General features: G+C 35.3%; 1 protein-coding gene across 1 annotated transcript; it reads left to right on the top strand.

The window, feature by feature from the left end:
- The first annotated feature begins 8043 nt into the window (after nt 1-8043).
- Nucleotides 8044-12165, top strand: LOC126789186 (glyceraldehyde-3-phosphate dehydrogenase GAPCP1, chloroplastic). The gene is made up of 14 exons (XM_050515276.1): nt 8044-8265; nt 8607-8701; nt 8802-8869; nt 8960-8998; nt 9252-9352; nt 9962-10074; nt 10233-10332; nt 10421-10567; nt 10786-10846; nt 10947-11044; nt 11177-11319; nt 11396-11479; nt 11706-11795; nt 11918-12165. The coding sequence occupies exons 1-14, from the start codon at nt 8173-8175 to the stop codon at nt 11964-11966; spliced, it is 1281 nt and encodes a 426-aa protein (XP_050371233.1). The 5' UTR covers nt 8044-8172; the 3' UTR covers nt 11967-12165.
- Nucleotides 12166-21014: the final 8849 nt, after the last annotated feature.

Raw genomic sequence — 21014 nt, 5'->3', positions numbered from 1 at the left:
TATTTGAGGATATATCGGAGAGATTTTGTTTCTTGGTTGTAAGTTAACACTAGTTGTCGCATATTAGTTCATTATTTGATAAGAACGAAAAATGTAGAGGGGCTTGAAAAGTTCGACACTAGTTGTCAACCACGTTTGTTTTATAAGAAAGAACAATAAAGAGGACTTGAAAACATTCGGTTAGTTTATATATCAGTCCTGACTATTAGAGTCATTATATACTACAAACATCATATAGTTTGAAATATATGAGCAAAATCACAGAATTTTACTATGAATTCCTTCATTCATTCAAGCTTATGGAAGGTGCGCCTGCCCTTGTTTCAAAAATCTTTTTTGATAGGTGAATGAGAAATCAAATAAGCTACAATGTGTAATGACCTCACGTCTAATATTAATAGCATGACCTATGTATATAGTAGATTGTTGGATTAAATATTGTACATTTAAACTTTTGGCAAAATGTGGATGATATATTTGCACAAATATATTTAGAATTAAGTTCAGAAGTTTAAAAACAAAAACAAAAAACAAACCTCATAAACATATTCTTAGTTGGCCAACTAATTTACATTAAGACTTTCGCAAAATGCATCCCGTCTATTTTATATCCCAAAATTTCTCCTTATAGTTACATATTTTAGTGAGCATGCTATCTAGCTACATGTCTTAGGAATTCAGGTGCGTCTACAAAACTAGCATGAGATTGGGAATGAGCCGGAAAGAGAGAATGAGAGATCAAGCATCATTCTCATTCTTTTGTTTAACCAGGTTCAATCAAGCAAAATGAACCAGTGAAAAAGGTGTCCTTTGTTTCGTATTTAGACAATGTCGAATGTCTCGTAGAGTCGTAGTTGATAAAGTTAGTCAAGTATACACACACAGCAGATTAAACTTGAAGATATATGTTCATTAAAATGCACCAAAAATCGTTTTTCGATAGGTGAATGAAAAATCAAATAAGCTAAAATGAGTAATGACCTCACGTCTAATAGCACAACCTATATATATAGTAGGTTGTTGGAATAAATAGTGCACATAAAACTTTTGACAAAATGTGGGTAATATATATGCACAAACATAGTTAGAATTAACTTCAGAAGTTTACAAACAAAAAACAAACCTCAGAAACATATTCTTAGTTGGCCAACTAATTTATATTAAAACTTTCGCAAAAATGCACGATGCGATAGATAGATCTCAAAATTTCTCCTTACAATTACATAATTTTTGTGAGCATGCTATCTAGCCACCTGCTTCAGGATCGTCTACAAATCTAGCATGAGATTGGGAATGAGCCGGAAGGAGAAAGCATGAGAGAGATTAAACATCATTCATTCATTCTCATTCTCATTCTTTTGTTTAACCAGGTTTAACCAAGCAAAATGAACCAGCAGTGAAAACAAATTGATAAAGTTAGACAAGTATACATGCTGTAGGATTAAACTTGAATTGAAAAGATATGTTCATTAACATCCACCAAAATAATGAAAAAAAAAGTTCACCATTCTCAAACTTAAAAAAATTATCGTCTCATAAGTGTATAATTTTTCGATATACGTAAAATAAATGGAAATAAACAGTTCGATCATATAATAATTAATAAACAAACATTAACATAAGAAGATAATAAGAAAATCACATTCATATTTAAATATTGCGTTCATAACGAACTATCATTTAAAGATCAACGTACACAACGAGCTAACAGTTGCAGCTCGCCGCAATATTTTCTTGTTGATCGGGTACAATAATTACTTAAATTAAAAACATTGAGATGCATGGATTTATATATAACCAATTTCACATGTTATTCAAACTATAGATTGAAATTAGGGCAATCGTCGATGCACAAACAAACACCGACTTCTTTATTCGATGCCAACAGTTCATGAACTCTGAGGTTTATGCAACCAACCCGGGTCCGATGTCGTCGACCGTACCATCATCATCATCACCAACATCATCATCATCCCTAGGGGGGGACTTATTCAAATCCCATGGAAACTTGTAAATCACAGCCGGAGGATCTACATGCAGTAAGATCAATGAATTCGGATGCTCAACAAGTTAGCAATGAGAATAACCTAGATTGCTGAAGAAGCAAAATAACTAATCAATGCAAAAAAAAAAAAAAAAGAATCTCCAATTTGTATTGTGTCATGCATGCACTATTATAGGGTGTTTCATATTACCTCTCTGATCAGCAGCTTCTCCATGATCTTCAACTGTAGGAGGAGCTCCTCCCCTAGCTTGTGGCCCATCCTTGTAAAGCTTCCTCCGGGGAGAAGTTTTCGAGCCGGTCCTGGTTTGTGCAGTTGTTATGACTTCCGACGGCTGAAGTTGGCCAGGAGAGCTAGGGCGTTTCTTCATCCCTTTTCCGGTTGTGGGACAATAGAGTATATTATACTCCTGGTTGTCACTGTCTTCGAATTCCGCAACGGGAACATAACATTTTTTAGCAATAACTACCACCGGTATCTCAGAACCCTCGACACGGTTGTCATTCACAGCAGTGCCGAGAGGAGCAGCAGCGTTTTCGTTGCCGGTGGGCATCACAGTTTCAGAGGACGCAGGTGGAATGGTGTTCTTCTCGTTGGGGTTGGCCATTTTTTCAATAGATTGAAAGCAATATAGAAGTAGCTTGTACTCTGGGGAGAAAAATCTTAACTGATACAACTCAGAATGCCGAGAGGTGTGGTTCAGGTGAATGAGCAGAAGCTTGTTTATATAATGAGATGGCAAGGTGCAGTGAGTAATGGTTATAGGCTCAGTTAGGAATATTATTCAAGGGTTTACAGAGCACCATATTATGTCATTCACATCTACCGTAACTCTTTGAGGGGAGGGGTGGAAAATGTGACAAGATGACGAGGGAAATATTCAATCCTTCAGGTGTTCATAGAATTTGAGAAGTAACAGTTATGAGGTTCGACTGTATTAAGGGAAGTTAATTATTATCAACATATGCAATTTCTATTTCCCTAGCTGCCAATGAATTTACATTGCTGCTTGATTACCATTCAACTTTACAAGTAAATGCTAGCTAATGCATTTTACTTCCTCACGTCCAAATCGCTTCATGATGAATTTTAAGTCGTAGGTAAACTTGAGGGGGAAAGAGAAATCACTTTAGGCTTTGTTGATTTATTACGTGATGATTTTATTGAAAAAGATCGAAGTCGCGGTATTTATTTCGCTCAAGATTGAATTTCTTTACCGGGTGTTTTAGCTGTGGCTTCCGGAGGTATTCACGTTTGGCATATGCCTGCTCTGACCGAAATCTTTGGATGTGCATATATAACTTGGACCAAAGTTGAATAATACTCGACTAAAGAGTATATATATATATATATATATATATATATATATATATATATATATATAGTTCTTATTCAAAGTTAAACTTCAATTTTTACGCACTTTTCGGTCAATTTTTTTCACCAAAAGTGATTTAATATTTAAGTATGTTATTCAAGATCATCTCTACAAAGTTTCATCTAATTCGACAATGGTTTGAGTTTTTAAAATTAAGATTTACACGAACGGTTCATGTTGAACAATTTTAATTCATTCATTAATTTAATCTAATTTCAATACTTTAACGATGTCTGAATTATATAAAACTTTGTAGAGATGATTTTGAATAAAATACCTAAATATTAAATCACTTATGGTGAAAAAATTTGACCGAAAAGTGTGCCAAAATTGAAACTTCACTCTGTAATTTCAGAATGAAGCTTCACTCTGAATATTAATAATATATACCGTAGTTGTTTTATTTCCTACTTGATGTATTACGTGATTGTAGTTATTTTCCGGTGAAGGTAATCATAGACGACGAGTCATAGATGTGCAATATTTTTTTTTATTGCCATACTAATCAATAAGAAATGAAGCGATTAATGACATCTGTATTAGTCGTTAAGATAAGAATTTTTTCTTTCATGGGTAATAAGTTTGAAATTGCCATTGGACTATATACCACAATTAAGGAATGACATCTTTGGCAATACATGAACATAGTTAGTCAGAGACTCAGAGGTAAACAGACAACTGAGACAACTGACAACTTTGCAAAAGTTGGCCAAATTTAATAAAATCAAATATTTGAATGACATTGTACACAAATTTTTATTTCTCTCTAGAATTTTCTCTAAGTTTAAAATGTACGTAAATCTCATAATTTCGGCGAATGTAACTGTCTTACTAGTATTAAACAACAACAAGATCGAGTGTGGACTATAACCCACTATTATACTAATATAGTGTAACTTAACTATCAGTCAGGTTCTGGATTTGATCGCAATAAAAATCAAATAGATCTATATGAGAATGCTATTTAGTATTATAAATCAACAATGGACTCTACAACAACTCAACATTCCATTTAGTTTAGGCTAAGTTGGTCAAGACTCTGATTTGGGCCTCTTGATGTATCTAGTTTTTCTTTGGCCTTGTATTATGCATTTATGCTGCTTTTATAGTTGTGTGCGTATTTGAGACTTTCATTACCAGAAACACAAACTATTTTATATTACACATCAAATTAAAACCATGAGAGATATTGGCGATTGACATTTCTCACTCGCCTCCCTACCTAAAGAACCAAAATTTACAATGGACAAGAACCGAAGGGGTATAACTGAAACCTAACTAATTTCAGAAGTTTGTAAACAACCCCTTCAAACAGTATATGCTAAATTGCCAACATATATATGTAGAGACGAGTTTCCTATTACATTAACAATAAGAAATAGTATGTCGATACTAAACAATAGTATATGGAACGAATACTATAATCATGACACATCGAGCGACACCGCCAACAATACACCATACCAAAACCTTACCACGGCAGTGCGGTGCTCTGGTGATCTTGGGTCGTCCCTTCGAATTTCTAATTCTTGAGAATCGTTAGTGTGGGTTTAGGGTTGCTATCCTCGAGCCCAAGTCTAGCTAGATTGTTTTTTTTTTTCAATACATTATTTTGTTAGTTTGGTTCATCATTTGTCATCCTCCTCGGTCCTCTGTGATGAAACAACCACCTATCAGCTTGATCGAGAGGGAAAAAAAAAACTTGATCACTGATCAACGCGAGAGAGAGAGAGTTACATTATTCCATTACGAGTCTGATTAGGGAGGCATGATATGACATTCACATCGAACTTACACATTATCAATCTATCACTAGCAACAAAATTCCATTAAGCACTTATCACCCAAGTGTTTTCTACTAGTTGTTCGTTGTTATACAACTAATACAAGTACTTATAAGTTCGATTGTGCCAAAGAAAATTCTAGAGAGCCTTTATCACAGGAGACATATCAAGTCACTATCCCAATAAGCTCATAATATTTTAGGACATCACAGTTGTGCCTCTCTCGCATTCCTACTTCTAGGGAAGATCACGTGCATAGCTGTAAGAGTTTTGTTTCTTAAGCCAACCCACCTACCACCCACGCATGAAATTTGCCAAACAAAAGAGTGCTACTATGTTTTATTCCTGACAGCGTTGGCTTTTTGTTGAGATATCGCATTCTGGGTTTCATTTGTTTGTTTTTGGAAGATGCAATAATGCAGACAGGTCAAGGAAACAAGACATGAATTATGCTATGATACTGTCCAGATGGACGGTCCCCTCTCTTTGCCACTTCGAACTCCCCGACCATAACAATAACCAAGATTAATTATTCTGTGTACCGTCATATTACGTGTTATTGTCATGTGTTGTACACAGCTAATTGTATTACGTCATTGTATGATTAATATACACGCGATGAAAATGATAAAAATTTATTTACATATAAGAACCAATCAGAAACAATCACAGTAAAAAATTGATCAATAATATTAATAAAATATGTCACGTGAGATATGTGGCAGGTATATATAATAATTTCTCCAATAACGAATCACATGACCACCAAAAACCACCTGGACACGGATCGATTTCCACGGTTCGTTAAATTAGCAACTCTTGTGAGATATTTATGTTTCTCTTCTTTTACTTTATTTTCTCTTATTCGACCAGCCTAAACAAACTAAATCAAGTATCATATACATTTTGAGCCTAAATGGACCGGGACGACCGGACCAGTAGAGCTCAAAGGCAATTAAGTTGAGCGTGTCATATGATAAATTTTGAGCTTAAGCTCAAGACTCAATTTTGATCAATACGGGTCTTAGTTTCATTTTCTCTCAAGAGATAAAAAAAGTTATTGCGGCTAGTTAGTTATTTAGAGTAACTAACAATATGGAGATCACGTAATCAAATAAGATTGACATCACTAGACAAGTAGACATATGAGTAAGAACTTCAACCTCAACCTATTTTTCGTCGTGCGCCATTGAAATGTTTACTCTATTACGTTTCAGTATTAAATTAACTTAAATTTTAAATCATTATAATAGTATAATACATACACAAAGTATATATATAAGACATAAGCTTCGCAATCGCTACTCAATAGATCTATATAGAAGCTCATTATACATTTATACTATGTGAGATTGTATTGTATATTTTGCTCGTACAGTCATGAAGACTACGTTGAAAAAAACTATCGAATACTTATAACTTATGAATCCTAAACCTACTGTTAGATCTCGGACCACAATTCTATTAGAGGCATGGAAGCAATCGTAAACATTATAAGTCAATCATGCAATGCACTTACCCCTTTTGTTTGTTCAATTCAAAAGTTTCATTATTCCCCATTATTTTGTTAAATATCATTATTATAAGCTCCCAAATAAGCATGTTATGTGACGAAGCTTAGTATTTCAAATGGTCAACCAGGTATATCAACACATGTTAGTCAATAAAACTATACTCAATCTTTTTTTTCCACTAGTCCACTTGTAGACCATTTATATATTCAAAGTCTTAATAATGCAAGTTCTAAATAAGTTTGAACCCAGTCATATAAATTTTGTTTGTCTATGAAAGTTTAAATCTGAATAGAAAATATATTTCCCAAACTTCTCATTATTTTTTTAATTTGGCAACCCATGATATCAAATTGCATAGTAATACCTGAGTCTTGTGTCACATAGTGGTGTTGGAAAGCACTACCACCTGTACACTTGTGCATAAAATATGAATAAATTCTAATTTCACCATCAGAATTACGTATGCTGAACTATAATATTTGAGGTAATGAAACATATGTCTCCTTCTGGTATCAATTTGTTTTGAGTCATCTTTAGTTGCAAATTCATAATTGAGTTCCCATCTTGATAAGAAAATATATTTTGTACTTCTAATTATTGAGCAAACTTAATCGAATTCACTCCTCCGTATTTCATTTTTTAAACTGAAAATCATTTAAAATAGTTTTACAATGGAAACATAAAAACGATGACATAATGACTATATGGTAATTCAGGTGAGTCACATATTCTCCTCATAGTTCATAATCACAAGCATTCCTATGTTTTTTTTTTTTTTGTAATGTAAGAGGTAATCTTTCTTATTAGAGCCAATAACACTTGGAAAATAGGGCGGAATTGATAGAGCTAAACCATATAATAAACCGGTGGAGGGCCGAGCATAACACCAAAAGAGCAACGGACCGGGGAAAGATGAACCGGGCCGCAGGTAGGGACCATCAGAAAATCTAAAACTGGAAAAGAGAACCAAAAAAGCCCACACGGGTCCGACGTGGCTTTCGAGGAGTACGCGACCTTTTCTCCTCAGCCCGCCACGTCACGACAAAACCACCTACGTTGATCCTCACAGCTCCCACATAACCTGCCTCGACCCTCACCACAGTACCAACCTTCACACCCTATCCACCGTCCAATTCCCCTGATCAAAATATCAACGCTTAAGATTCGTTTACATATTCGAAACAGCAGCAGGGGATCGGATCCCGTAAACAACACAGAGAAATAGAATGCAGCAGGAGAGACTAGAGAGATCCATAATTTACTACTCGGAAGCTCCGCATGGTTTTTAATTATTTAAATTTAAAAAAAAAATCGGAAATTAGAGAGAGAGAGAGAGAGAGAGAGAGAGAGAGAGAGAGAGAGGTGGTTTTCTGGTAGGCAGCTGTTCGCAGTCTCCAAAAGTTGCTTTTTTAAAGCTTTCGGCTTTTTAGGGTTTTTCATTTCATTCAAGCTCGTATATTTAGAGAGAGAGAGAGAGCCTTTGATTCTAATCAGAAATGGCGCTCCTCAGATCCACCGCCGCCGCTGCTCCGTTGATCGAAGCCTCTCGCTCCACCCTCTCTTTCTCCTCCACCTCCGCCTCCTCCAAGGTCTCTTTGTCCGCCCCTAAACGGCGTCGTGTTTTTGTTCAGCCGATTTCCGATTCTTTGTTTGCTTTGGATTCTGAAAAACACAACGTCAAAATTCAATTTTCACTTTTTTTTAAAGCTTAGTTCTGCTTCAGTTTCATACAACTCTGGTGCGGCTAGTGTGTGTAGCCTTCAATTTTTTATTTACCGGGATTGAGTTATTTTCAGCTGCAGAGTTGAGTTTTGATGTTTGTTTTTTTACTGGTGTTTTGATTGTTGTTTGACTTATGATATGAAATTACTACTCACTGAATCAGTAAATGATAATTGCTCTGTTTGTTTGTTTTTTTTGGTGATTTCAGGTGTCAAGTGTTGGATTTGGGCGCAATTTGAGCTGTTCAAAGGCGCAGTCATCAATCTTCGGGGCTTCTATCTCATCCGGCTCGTCTTCTTTACAGTTGCGTAATCGGCTCTCTTCTCGCTTTGATTAGTTTGTTTGGGGATTCAGTTCCATGCTATGTTCTTGTAATTGACTATTATATGTGTTTTTTTTTCAGGACAAGTAGCGGCAGGAGTGTCCAGCCTATTAAAGCCACGGCGACCGAATATCCTCCCACGATTCAGAGTAAGAACCGATATTTTTTTTTGTTTTAGAAATGATGGTATTGATTTATAGTGCTCAGGAGCTTACTCTTGATTGTTTTGGTTCGGTTAGGATCAGGGAGTGGTGGGAAGATCAAAATTGGAATCAACGGTAAGTTGATCAAAGTTGCGTTTTTTTATTATTTATTATTGTTTTGTTTTGTATGTGCCCGTATATGATGCTCTTGATTGCTTATTCTAAGCTTGTTTTGATTCCTAAAATGATAGGTTTATCTATACAAATCAATTGCTAGTATATGTACTATTGTTTCTGTACGAAGGAGGAATTTTTTGACAACTTGTTGGCTTCTAAATTGGAATATGTAATTCGTATATGATAACATTATTATGCTGATTACATGCAGGTTTTGGTCGCATTGGGCGGTTGGTTTTAAGAGTAGCAACCACCAGGGATGATATTGAAGTGGTGGCTGTGAATGATCCTATGGTTGATCCTAAGTACATGGTAAGAGTGTTGTATTACTAGTATGTTAATAATAGTAGTAGACAAGTAATAATAATAGTATATTGTGCAGTATGCCAATTTCTTTTGATAACTAGGTTGCATCCAGTGTGATTAATGTAGTAGTCACTGTTTACCCTTAAGATTGAGTTGTATTCAATTTGTATTATTCTCTACTGATTAGATATTGTCCTCTATTTTTGGGTGTTTGCAAGCATTAGTTTTGCTTCTAATACAACTGCTTAATATTGACCAAAAGTACATATTGCAAAGGAATATATATATATATATATTGGTGTTTTGTATGTGTTTCTAAATTCCTGCTTCTTTTATTGTGTGTGTGTGTGTGTACATGTATGGCTGAACTTAAATAATTAGCTCAAGGATTTAACTGGTGGAAATTTCTGATTAGTTTGATTAATGATATCATTTACTCCCTTTTGGCACAAAAGAACTCATGCATTTCTTTAACTTGCTGGAAAGATTCTCACATATATATTTCGTGCTCCTCAAGTAATTTGAAGTTGCTTTCAACAAAATAAAGATTTGAAGTAACTGCAGGTTGGGACATTACTGTTTTTATCTCTAATTCTGATTTTTTTTCCTGTCTAGGCTTACATGTTTAAGTACGACTCTACACATGGAGTTTTTGATGGATCTATTAGTGTTGTGGATGAGTCTACTTTGGAAATAAATGGAAAGGAGATCAAAGTTGAGAGCAGAAGGTACTGACTTGTTGATTTTTAATAGTGTTCTATCTTGCTGTTTAAAGTTCTGCAGATTGAACATCATGATTGGCTGCATTTTCATTTTCTTTGTGAAATGGTAGCATTTGGATTATATGTCTATATGACCTTTAAATTTGCTTCTGAATCGTGTTCAGGGACCCTGCAGAGATCCCCTGGGGAAGTTATGGGGTTGATTATGTAGTTGAATCTTCTGGGATTTTCACCACTCTTGAGAAGGCTGCATTACATAAAAAGGTTGGATCTTTGACTTAGTTTTGTGCTCTCTCTTGCTCGTTATGAGTTTATGTCCACTTTGAGGTGACCTTGCTGTTATGCTTTGCAGGGTGGTGCAAAGAAAGTGGTTATATCAGCTCCATCAGCTGATGCACCTATGTTTGTTGTAGGAGTAAACGAGAATAAATACAAGCCAAATATGGATATAGTTTCTAATGCGAGTTGTACCACGAATTGCCTTGCACCACTAGCCAAGGTTTTGATTGCATCTTGATACAAATTTCAGATTCATGTTAATTACTAATTAATGGTATATGCTACCTTAGTGTAATAATTCTCTTTAGCATCCTGGCCAAGTAGACTGCTACTGCATCTATCATATACTTATGCTTTTACCTTCTTCTCGGCCTTGCAACTTTGTAGCAAGCTGTACTGTCCCTCCCTTGTGACATATTAATGAATTTTATTGTCCAGGTGATTCATGAGGAATTTGGCATTCTCGAAGGTCTGATGACAACTGTGCATGCAACTACAGGTCTCTCTCTCTCTCTCTCTCGCTCTCTCTCGCTCTCTCTCGCTCTCTCTCTCTGGTCAATTGATTATGGGATTAACTTGTCCTCATATAATATGTACAGCAACACAGAAAACAGTTGATGGCCCATCAAAGAAGGATTGGAGAGGTGGCCGAGGTGCTGCACAGAATATCATTCCTAGTTCAACTGGTGCTGCAAAGGTACTTTACAGTACTGCAAATATTCATTGATGCTACTTCCACTATGAAAAATTATCTTTTGTTAGCTCTGTAGATTTTCACTTCGCAATCATAGAGGTCTAATGTCTAGTCTTCTTTTTCTGGGAATTTTAGGCTGTTGGAAAAGTTCTACCTGAACTCAACGGAAAGCTGACTGGTATGGCTTTCCGTGTCCCAACTCCTAATGTATCTGTTGTAGATTTAACTTGTCGACTTCAGAAGGGTGGTTCTTATGAGGATGTCAAAGCAGCCATCAGGTATGTTTTTGGCATTTTATGTGCTTCCACTGTCTCTTTTTTGGATTTATGAATCACCTTTCATATTTTGTTAAAGGTATGCTGCTGATGGACCACTAAGAGGCATTCTTGGATACACCGATGAAGATGTGGTTTCCAATGATTTTGTTGGCGACTCAAGGTAGAAATTCATTCTTTTATGTTCTTCTCTAACCCTGAATATCGATATGATGAGTAATCATCAATCAAACTTCTGGGGGATATATGTTTCGAAGCATATATGATTTTCTGGAAGGAAGACTCGCTGCTTCTAGCAGGACTAGACCACCTCTATGTTATGTAGTTCACTTGATAATCTCAATATCAAGTGCTTATTCTGAATTATCTGTTTTGCTTATTCCTTCCAGGTCCAGCATCTTTGATGCCAAGGCTGGATTAGCACTGAGTCCCACCTTTGTTAAACTTGTTTCGTGGTATGACAACGAATGGGGTTACAGGTAAAGATTCATTTTTTATACACTTGCATATGAATATTAACAAATCACTTTTGCATATGTGAGTGCGTAGTTTTGGCATCTATTATAGTTGTAAGACTGAGTAATTTCGCCTCTGCTTCCAGCAACCGCGTTTTGGACCTCATAGAGCACATGGCATTGGTGGCAGCTTAAGGATCAATGGGTAGTTGAGTTCCACCACAATTTTCTAGCCGTTACTGCTTGCTATGTAATCGGCTGAAGAGTAGTTATACAAAATTGATCTCTGTATTTCTTTTTCTCTTCTTTTTTAAACAAAGTGAGATTTGGACATGACATAGTTCTGCTTGAAATAATGAAAATTTGATCTGTATGAGCTCAGATTATTTGGCTATGTAGCTGTGTACTGCACTATAATATAGTACTTCTCCTTCAGAGGAACCTCTACAACACCTCCTGATCTTCTCTCAACTTGTATTGAACCTTAGGTCCTTAACTTTCAATTTAACGATATTTTTTTTGAGAAGTTCAATTTAACGGCTTGAATAACAGCAATTAGCTAAAAACAAATAACACATTTCTCAAACCCAGTTCCCCCAAATTTCATTTCATCCCCACCTTTCCTCTCCCTGCTTATATTTATGGGCAATAAATGTAGGCCAACCAGCGTTTTAAGAAAGGGCCTGGTGCGCCTCATAAAGACAATAACTCAACAAATGTTTATTATGTGGACTCAAGCCGCATTGATGTATCATTGGGACTCGTAGTAGTAGGCATGGTGTGGAAGGTTACAAAAACGCATGAACACTCATTTATTGATTTATCATCGTTGATAGTTTTGGTATTGGGCCCGAAATTCAAGTCCAACGGTGAAAATCAGTGAAAGTATGGCGGCAATAAAAGAATCGGGCCTCCTCCTCTTAGATATTAACATTGAAGTTAAGACCAAAAGCCCAACATCATTCTCCTCTAAAAAAATGCCCAGACCATTCTTTCTAACATCTGTTCCAATTTACACGCACTCCAAGTCTATTTTTCCCCGCACCTCTCAAATACCCAGCATCTCCATCCATGTAGCAATCACTTACCCAACATCAACCTTCAATCCCCCGTGGTTATCACTTTGTTTGCGTTGCAACAAGCTTTCAAACTAGTCCAAAGTATTCTCCATTTCTTTGAAATCATGAATCCCCAATTTCATATCTTCTTCCAATCTTGCATTCCAAGTTTCCAGATGTCGAGTGTAGTGCCATGACGACCCAACAACAACCACCACAACAAATCTCAAATTCCTAAAGGAACCATCTTAAGCAAGCTTGAAGAGCCACCCTAAGCAAACCATCTTTTCCCTGTTTTCAATGCATGTATTAGGAGTGAAGAAAGATTGTTTTGTCCAGAAGATTAGAGAGTTTTCACTCACCCTGCACCTCAATTGTGAGCCTATAAAAAGAGAGAGTTTGGATTGGAGCGATAATCCAATTCCATCAAGCAAAAACCTAGGCTAAGCATTAATGGACTCATGCCTTCAAACTGTGAGTTTTCTTAGCAATTTCCCCTCAAGAACCTCATCCTAAAACCCATATTTGCTTTCAAAAACCAACCCTTCAAAATTTACCCAATTCTTCCATCGCGGTGCGTTTTCAGCTCTCACCCAAGCTTATTCTGCAAAGTTCTGTTAGTTTGAATCACGCACAAAACTAATTCAATTCTGTAAGTTATTGACTTAATTTTGGCCTAGTTACCTCCTAAATCAAAATAACCCCCTCACAGTGATTTATTAATAAAAATGTGATGAGTGACATGGAATTATGAGATTAAAAATCGCTTAATATGCAGCTTATTTGACAAACTTATGAGTAAGATCTATATTCATGTTGTCACTGTCATTAAATTTCATTCATATACATAAAAATATACATGTTATGTGAACAAAGTAGTCTCTGAATATTGTGACATGTTATATGCCATGCATATTTAAATTTATTTATAAATTTGATTGATTAGCATGTATTTGAATCGTCATGCTATGATTTACATTTTAAGCATTATATTTATATATGGTCTTTGGCATGCATTGTGAGTACAATAATTGCCTTAGTTTTGTAAACTACTCAACCATGTTAGATGTTATGATCTACTTGTTGCACATGCTATGTCTATATAATTTTTATAATTATTTTATCTAGCATGTTATATGAAATCAACATAGCCATGATGATGAAATTTCATGAGCAATATATGAAAATTGATAAACATTGTGATCAAGTATTTTCAAGAAGCAACAAAAAATATGACCATCGTAATTTCTTGTCTTGCAATCCCGATTTGTATTTCTTAGAAATTTATTAACTTTTATGTCTTTAGTGTGATAATGCAACTTCAAAACTTCAAAGTGACCATAATGTATCTTGTTTAATTTGTGTATGTCTATTTAGAGTTTTAGACGGCAAAATTAATAAGTGTCGTACTTTATATATCTACAGTTGGTTAAACCAGCACGTATAACATATATTGGACTCTGAAGAATTTGAGTACGAACCTCCCCTATAAGCCCGCCAAGGCTCAAGAATGATTGAATTATGCAAACATGTTTATGCACGTGGCTTGCAATCATACTTAAAATGTCTTAAATGACAACGTAAAGTCTCTCAAGACAAAATTTATTTTAGGATTTTACATAATAATATAGCAATAACCCTAAAGTAAAAAGGTAAATATTATGAACATGTAGTTTCATACAAACTGATCAATGACAATAAATAATTATGTACTTGTGAAAAAGACATAGGGGGTATCAATATGACATGAGAAATGGAGCACTCTATTACAAAAATGAGTATAGAATAATGAGTACGACGATTAGAAAAAGCATATTCAATATTGACCAACATGACTTAAAAAAATCAAAACAACGATAAGAATCTAGCTAAATCAATGAGGTTCCAAAATTTGATTATTGCCTGCCCTTAATTTTCCAAGATATAATTGTAACGGTTGTTATATATGCCTAAAATCTAATTAGACTTTGGTATGGAAGTGTTTTTGGATTGGACAAGACGTTGATGCAATCGTTGACGTACAACCAAGGTTGTGATTTTTTATGAATTAAGATTATTTGAATATTAATGAACATATACATGGTTCGATTTTCAATATTTTTATTTTGCGAAGTACCACATAAAGTAAAGCAACTTCACAAAATATTCATACGATATGAAGAACTGAATGCAAAGAAATGCATCATGTGAAACCCACAATAATAGTAATAAAGAACAATAATGTTGTAGGGAAAATGGAATGGTCTACTCATGTCATTGATAATCCCCTTTATATAGGGGTCAAGATTACAATAGAAATAAATGATAATTACAATGGTAATTAAGGCTACATAATGGTGATTGATCCGTTACATCCGTTGACCATAAACGTCATTAACTTATTCCTTTATTTGCTTTAACGAAGGCACACTAATGGTGTTTTTCCTTCAACACTCCCCCTTGTGCCGAGTTTAAAGATATAATGGTGCATAAGATGTTGCCTCATTAAAAACCTTGCCAAGTAACAAAACCCAATGGGAGAAAATAAAACTTTGGTCGAAGGAGAAAAGAGCACAACGCACCTATTACATTTAAGATTAATATATATGTGCTAGACTCCCCCTGATGTCTGCACCTCCCCCTGATCTTTACATTAATCATGGGAGTTTTGATAACTTTTGCATATTTAATGATGCATCTTCTTTGGTACATGTTTCTTTATGCCAAATGTGTAACGACATGAATATAATTCATTCTAATAATGTCGTTTTCTCTTTTTTTTTTTTTTATAGGGACTATAAACATATACCTTTAGGTATTGTTGTTGCGTGGGCGCTAAGCTATACAACGAATGAGAGGTCGAGTCAAGTATATTGTATTAAGTGCAATAATGCGTCTTTTCACTTGTATATGGAATCTCATTTCCTGACACTTATTCGTCATCTTTCATTTAGACAAAAACGGATCTATCTTTAAAGACTTCGACTGATCATGAGAGCTATGGAAGCCTCAATTTTAACCTTTAGAGTGCTTAAATGCCGATTGATGGTTTAATCATCAATATTACAGTCCTCAAGATCCATTTTGAGACTGTGTCTTCCCAATGATCTTTTTCATTCTTGACTTAGGATTTGTAATGGCGACATGTTTTTAGTTCATCAAAAGACTCTACAAATCCATATTGAATACGCAATGACATAACACATTTGATCCCTATTCATATTCAAGTATTTTACTTCGTTAACGTTTCAATTTCTTTTGTAACGCTACGTGATCTAGAACCATTTCTTGGGTGCATAAAGTTTGTTCTATGACTTTCATGTATATCTATTAATTTCAATCCCCATAGAGATACCTTATTTCAACATTCATAAGCTGCATTTGTCAGTTTTTCGGAAACTACCAAACTGATAAGGTAGTGGAGTGCAATGACTTCCATTACGAGAATATCTCTTTATGGTTCATTACAAAAGAATATTTCCTCGTAGTCGATTCCAGTGCGTTTGTGAGAGACCTTGCGCCATAAGGTGAGTTTATATTCTTAATTCTCATACGCATCCTAACAAAGATATATGATCGGGTTTACACTTGTGGTGTCGGCTTCACCTGCCCAAATACCTATCTCTTTGTTAGTGAACTTTAGTTCATGCTGGATCGCTTCTTTCCATTGGGCCAAAATTACTACGTTGTTATTTCTCAACGAAGTATGGTTCGATATGAAGACTCAATATCCTACATCCTCATGTGGTTTGTATTTGGTAGAGATCTCTATATATTCAAGGATTTGTTCTAACATCTGAGGCGTCCCCCAGTGATAACCAAAATCCAGGAATTCTTATGAGGCGGATTTGAGATTATGGATTAATGGATCCAATTGTGCCAAACTCGCTTTCTTCCTTTAATCGAGTATATATCGAACATAAGGTGATCTCCCCCTCTTCTTTGGAGAGCCACGGCCTATGACACCATTTATGCCACTTATGGTGCCAACATACCATCATCTATGGTGGCAACGCAATGCCCAATTCCTTTTTGGGTGGCGTCATGTCCTCTTGTTAGGACATTGAACCTTGCAAGCATATTTGCAGCTAATATATGTGATCTCATCACTTTGTGCAATAATGGGGATCAAGATGAGACACAGTGGGGACAAACCACGACAATTCATGTCGTTCCACTTGAACATTCTTTGTTCTTATCTCCCCCTAACGACGGGAAGACTGTCTTATCAAAGTGATATTCCACATATCTAGCGGAAAAAGAGATCGCTTGTCAAAGTTGCTATATAGCGGACTATCTGGATGCTCGTCTCCAATAAGAACATTTACTCACATTGGTTGGCTTCACCATTATGCGATGTGGCATCACAATTTGGCACCTAGGTTAATCTAGTTAAGCTCAAGGATTCTAGATCCGTGTCAATCCTGGCGAGCTCAAGTATTTCGATTCTTCGATGTTATCGATTGTAATTCCTTTTACAATGATTAAGGTGATAGCCAAAAACTAGTGAGTAATAAGTTGTTTATGCAAAAATTATATTACCCTAAACAGAAAGATTGGTGCGTATTACCATTTACCAATATCAAGACTAGTATTTTAGTCCTTTTCCGTGAGACCAAGTGGGTTTGTAACTAGCATAAGTAACATTAGATTTAATAGTGAATGATGTGATGACACGTGACCAGCGTGTCGACACATCAACCAACACCATAAATTATTTAAAGTGTCCGCAAGTTGGTTGAATTAATCCACATAATTATCGTTGGATTCAATCCTTGAACACAGTGAGAATACATGTCCTTTGCATAGGATGATCTCAATCCCAATTTCTTTAAGAAATTTATAAGATTGGAATGATTAGTTTTACATACCTAATCACAATGGATATAAGAAGCATAATATGATGTTAGTGCATATACTTATGCATCAAAATATCTTTGTTCCGTCTTAGGGAAGCGACGAAATCTGGGGATGAAATTACATCTTCAATTCCTCTATAAAAATAAATTTAAGGATTTTGACAGTACTTTGTTTCCTTAGTTCTTACTTCTATTTTATCCAAAAAAAATATGAGTGTCCTGGTGTAACTCCTTTCATATACGAACACATATAGCACGACCTGGGTATCCCAGTAAATCATGTCAAAGCCCAAATATGCCAAAATCCTCAAGGTCAATTTCTTTTGACGTTGTTGGATTTATTAAGCAGTTTCATATATACTTGCTAAATAGACATATGAACTTCTGTAATACTCGGTTAAATCCACATTCATTAGAGATAGTGCAAAAGAAGTAAACTGTAATCTCACTTATTCATTTTACATGAAAAAGTCGTTGACATAAATATTTAAAACGTATAAGGGTTCGATTATCTCATGTTGACCCTTGTTTACCTAAAATGCCAATGAAGTATATAAGTAAGACATGAAAATGGAATATAAACCCAAATTCTTTAGAGTAATTTGATAGAATCGTAAAACGATATCTCCATATCATAATGCATGTATATTTTGAATCCCGAAGGATTATATATTAGCGATCATTATTAATATTATTATTTATATCCACGGATATAGTACGATTATTCTTCAGTACTATTACTGTGGGGATCGCATGATGCAGTTCTTTGCATTCAGTTATTCATGTCACACTAATATTTTGTGAAGTTGCTTTACTTTATGCGTTACTTCGCAAAGTCAAATAAAAAAACGAAACCTAAATTCAAACCGTGTATATCTCGATTAATATTCGAATATTCTCAATTCATTGAGAAAAATTCATAACTTTGGTTGTATATCAACGATTGGATCAAGGTCTTATCCAATCCAAAAACACTTCAATACCGAAAGTTTAGGCATATATAATAGCTTACAATTATATCTTGGAAAATTAGTGACAGACTGTAATCGAAGTCTGAAACATTTTGAATTGACATAAATTTATGTCGCTCTTAAAATTGAGGAGGTTTCTCCTCGTAGTTTGATATTAAATATACTTTTTCAAATTGTCATACTCTCATTATTCTATACTTTTTTTGTAAGAGGGTATTCCATTGCTCATATCAAATCCCATATGCATTTTTCAAACGGTACATTGTTATAATTGCCATGAATCGATTTGTATGAATCTACATGTTCATAATATTTGCCCTTTGCTTTAGGGTTATTTCTTCATTATTATCCATAGTTCGTTCTGAGAATTATTCTCTCTTTTTCCTTTCTAAAATACATTTCTTTGTTTTGAGAGACATTTCTTTGTCATTCAAGATTTTAAATATGCTTCCAAGTTACGTGCAAGGAAACATGTTTGTATAATTCGATCATGGTTGAGCCTTGGTTGGCTTGTAGGGAAGGTTGGTACTCAAATTTTTTAGAGTCCAATATATGTTGTGTTGGTTTAACCAACTGTAAATAGAGTACGAGACTTATTAGCTTCGCAGTCTAAAAGTCTAAATAGACTTACACGAAAATTAAACATACCAAAATATATTATGGTCACTTTGGAGCTTGTGAAGATGCTTTATCACAGTAAAGATATATAATATAATTAATTTCCAAGAAATACAAATCGGATTGCAAGACCAAGAATTGAAATGGTCGTATTTTTCGATACTTCATGAAAATACTTTATCACAAGAATATGTTTGTCATCTCTTTGTTTTTGAATTATAAAATTCTCATGAAATTTCGTTATCATGGCAATGCTCATATAATATGCTAAATAACATAATTAAAAATTATATAAACATAGCATATGCAACAAATAGAGCATATCATTTAACATGATTAAGTAATTTACAAAACTTAGGCAATTATCGTATTCATGATACATGCCAATGACCATGTATAAATATATAATCCTTAAAAATTTAAATCATAGCATCACGATTGAATGACATGCTAAGTAATTAAATTTTAATAATAAGCATAGCATGTAACATGGTTACATAATATACAAGGCTAAGACAATTAGTACACTCGGGCCAAAGACCATGTATAAATATAATGCGTAAAACGTAAATCATAACATTACGATGTAATTACATGCTAAGTAATCAAAAATAAATTTAAATTTGCATAGCATATAACATGTCACGATATTTAGAGACTACTTTACTCACGTAACATATATAATTTCATTTATATGAATAAAATTTAATAAAAGCGGCAACACTAATTTTGATCTTACTTGTAAGTTTGCCAAATAAACTGCATATCAAATGAGTCTCGATCTCATAATTCCACATTGCTTCATTGTCGATTGGATAATCACATTTCTCGCATTAATCGTCGTAGTGTAAGTGATACGTTACATACAAAACAATTAGAATTATATGATTAGGTCACATTTAATCATATATATATTTAATTTAATTTACTATAAATGTAAATTTTATAGTGTGAAATAAAACTATAAATATTAAATTAAAATTACTATCCGTTTTTTATAGATTTTTACCATAAATGGTAAATTTCAATTTACCATGAATAATATACCTTTTTTCATGGGTTGGATCTGGGCCGAATCCGGGTTGGGTGCGCGGATCGACAGATCCGGGTCAAGCCACATCCTGCGGTGGCGTTGTCGAGGCAACCACGTGTGGCCGGAAAAGGCAGCTGTGAAGGGTGCACCGACCAAGAGTATAGGCGTTGGACCATCGTCGGAGCAACGACGACATAAGGCAGCCAGATATGTGCCAACATTTGTGACGGCGTAGGCAATGCTCCAAAGGTTCTGCCGTCATGATGGGTACTCCTTGGTTTGAGCTCGCAGTGGTAGATCAAATGAGTCGTGATGGGTTTGCAACCGTGAAGATCGCCGTCGGGATTGGTTCCCAGGAACAATGCAGAGGCTGGAGTTCTGGGCAGTATGGTGGAGTCCCAACTTTGGGCCGACGTTGCGCCGTTGCGCTGTCGTGCGGTGGCTAGGCTGAGGGTCGTCGGAGACGATCGAGGCTGGTTGCCGACGAAGGAGTCGTCGAGATTGGATTGAGTTCTCGCTGCAGATCAGTTGTGGCCAAGGTCGGCGCGGTTGGCGAAGGTCGACGATATGGGATGATCTCTAATGGGTGCCCAGAGTAGATTTCTGGGTGCCTAGTAAATTTCTTTTGTTTATGCAGAAATCGTAGAATCTAGGGTTTTCCTATTTTTCTTTGGCTGAAAAACTCAGTTCAAAGCAAACGTGCTGATAACGTGTTGTAGGGAAAA

This window comes from Argentina anserina, chromosome 3 (assembly GCF_933775445.1).
Source record: "Argentina anserina chromosome 3, drPotAnse1.1, whole genome shotgun sequence".
Lineage (NCBI taxonomy): Eukaryota > Viridiplantae > Streptophyta > Magnoliopsida > Rosales > Rosaceae > Argentina > Argentina anserina.
Note: the sequence above shows the minus strand (reverse complement) of the source record. Positions and strands in the feature narration are given on the sequence as shown.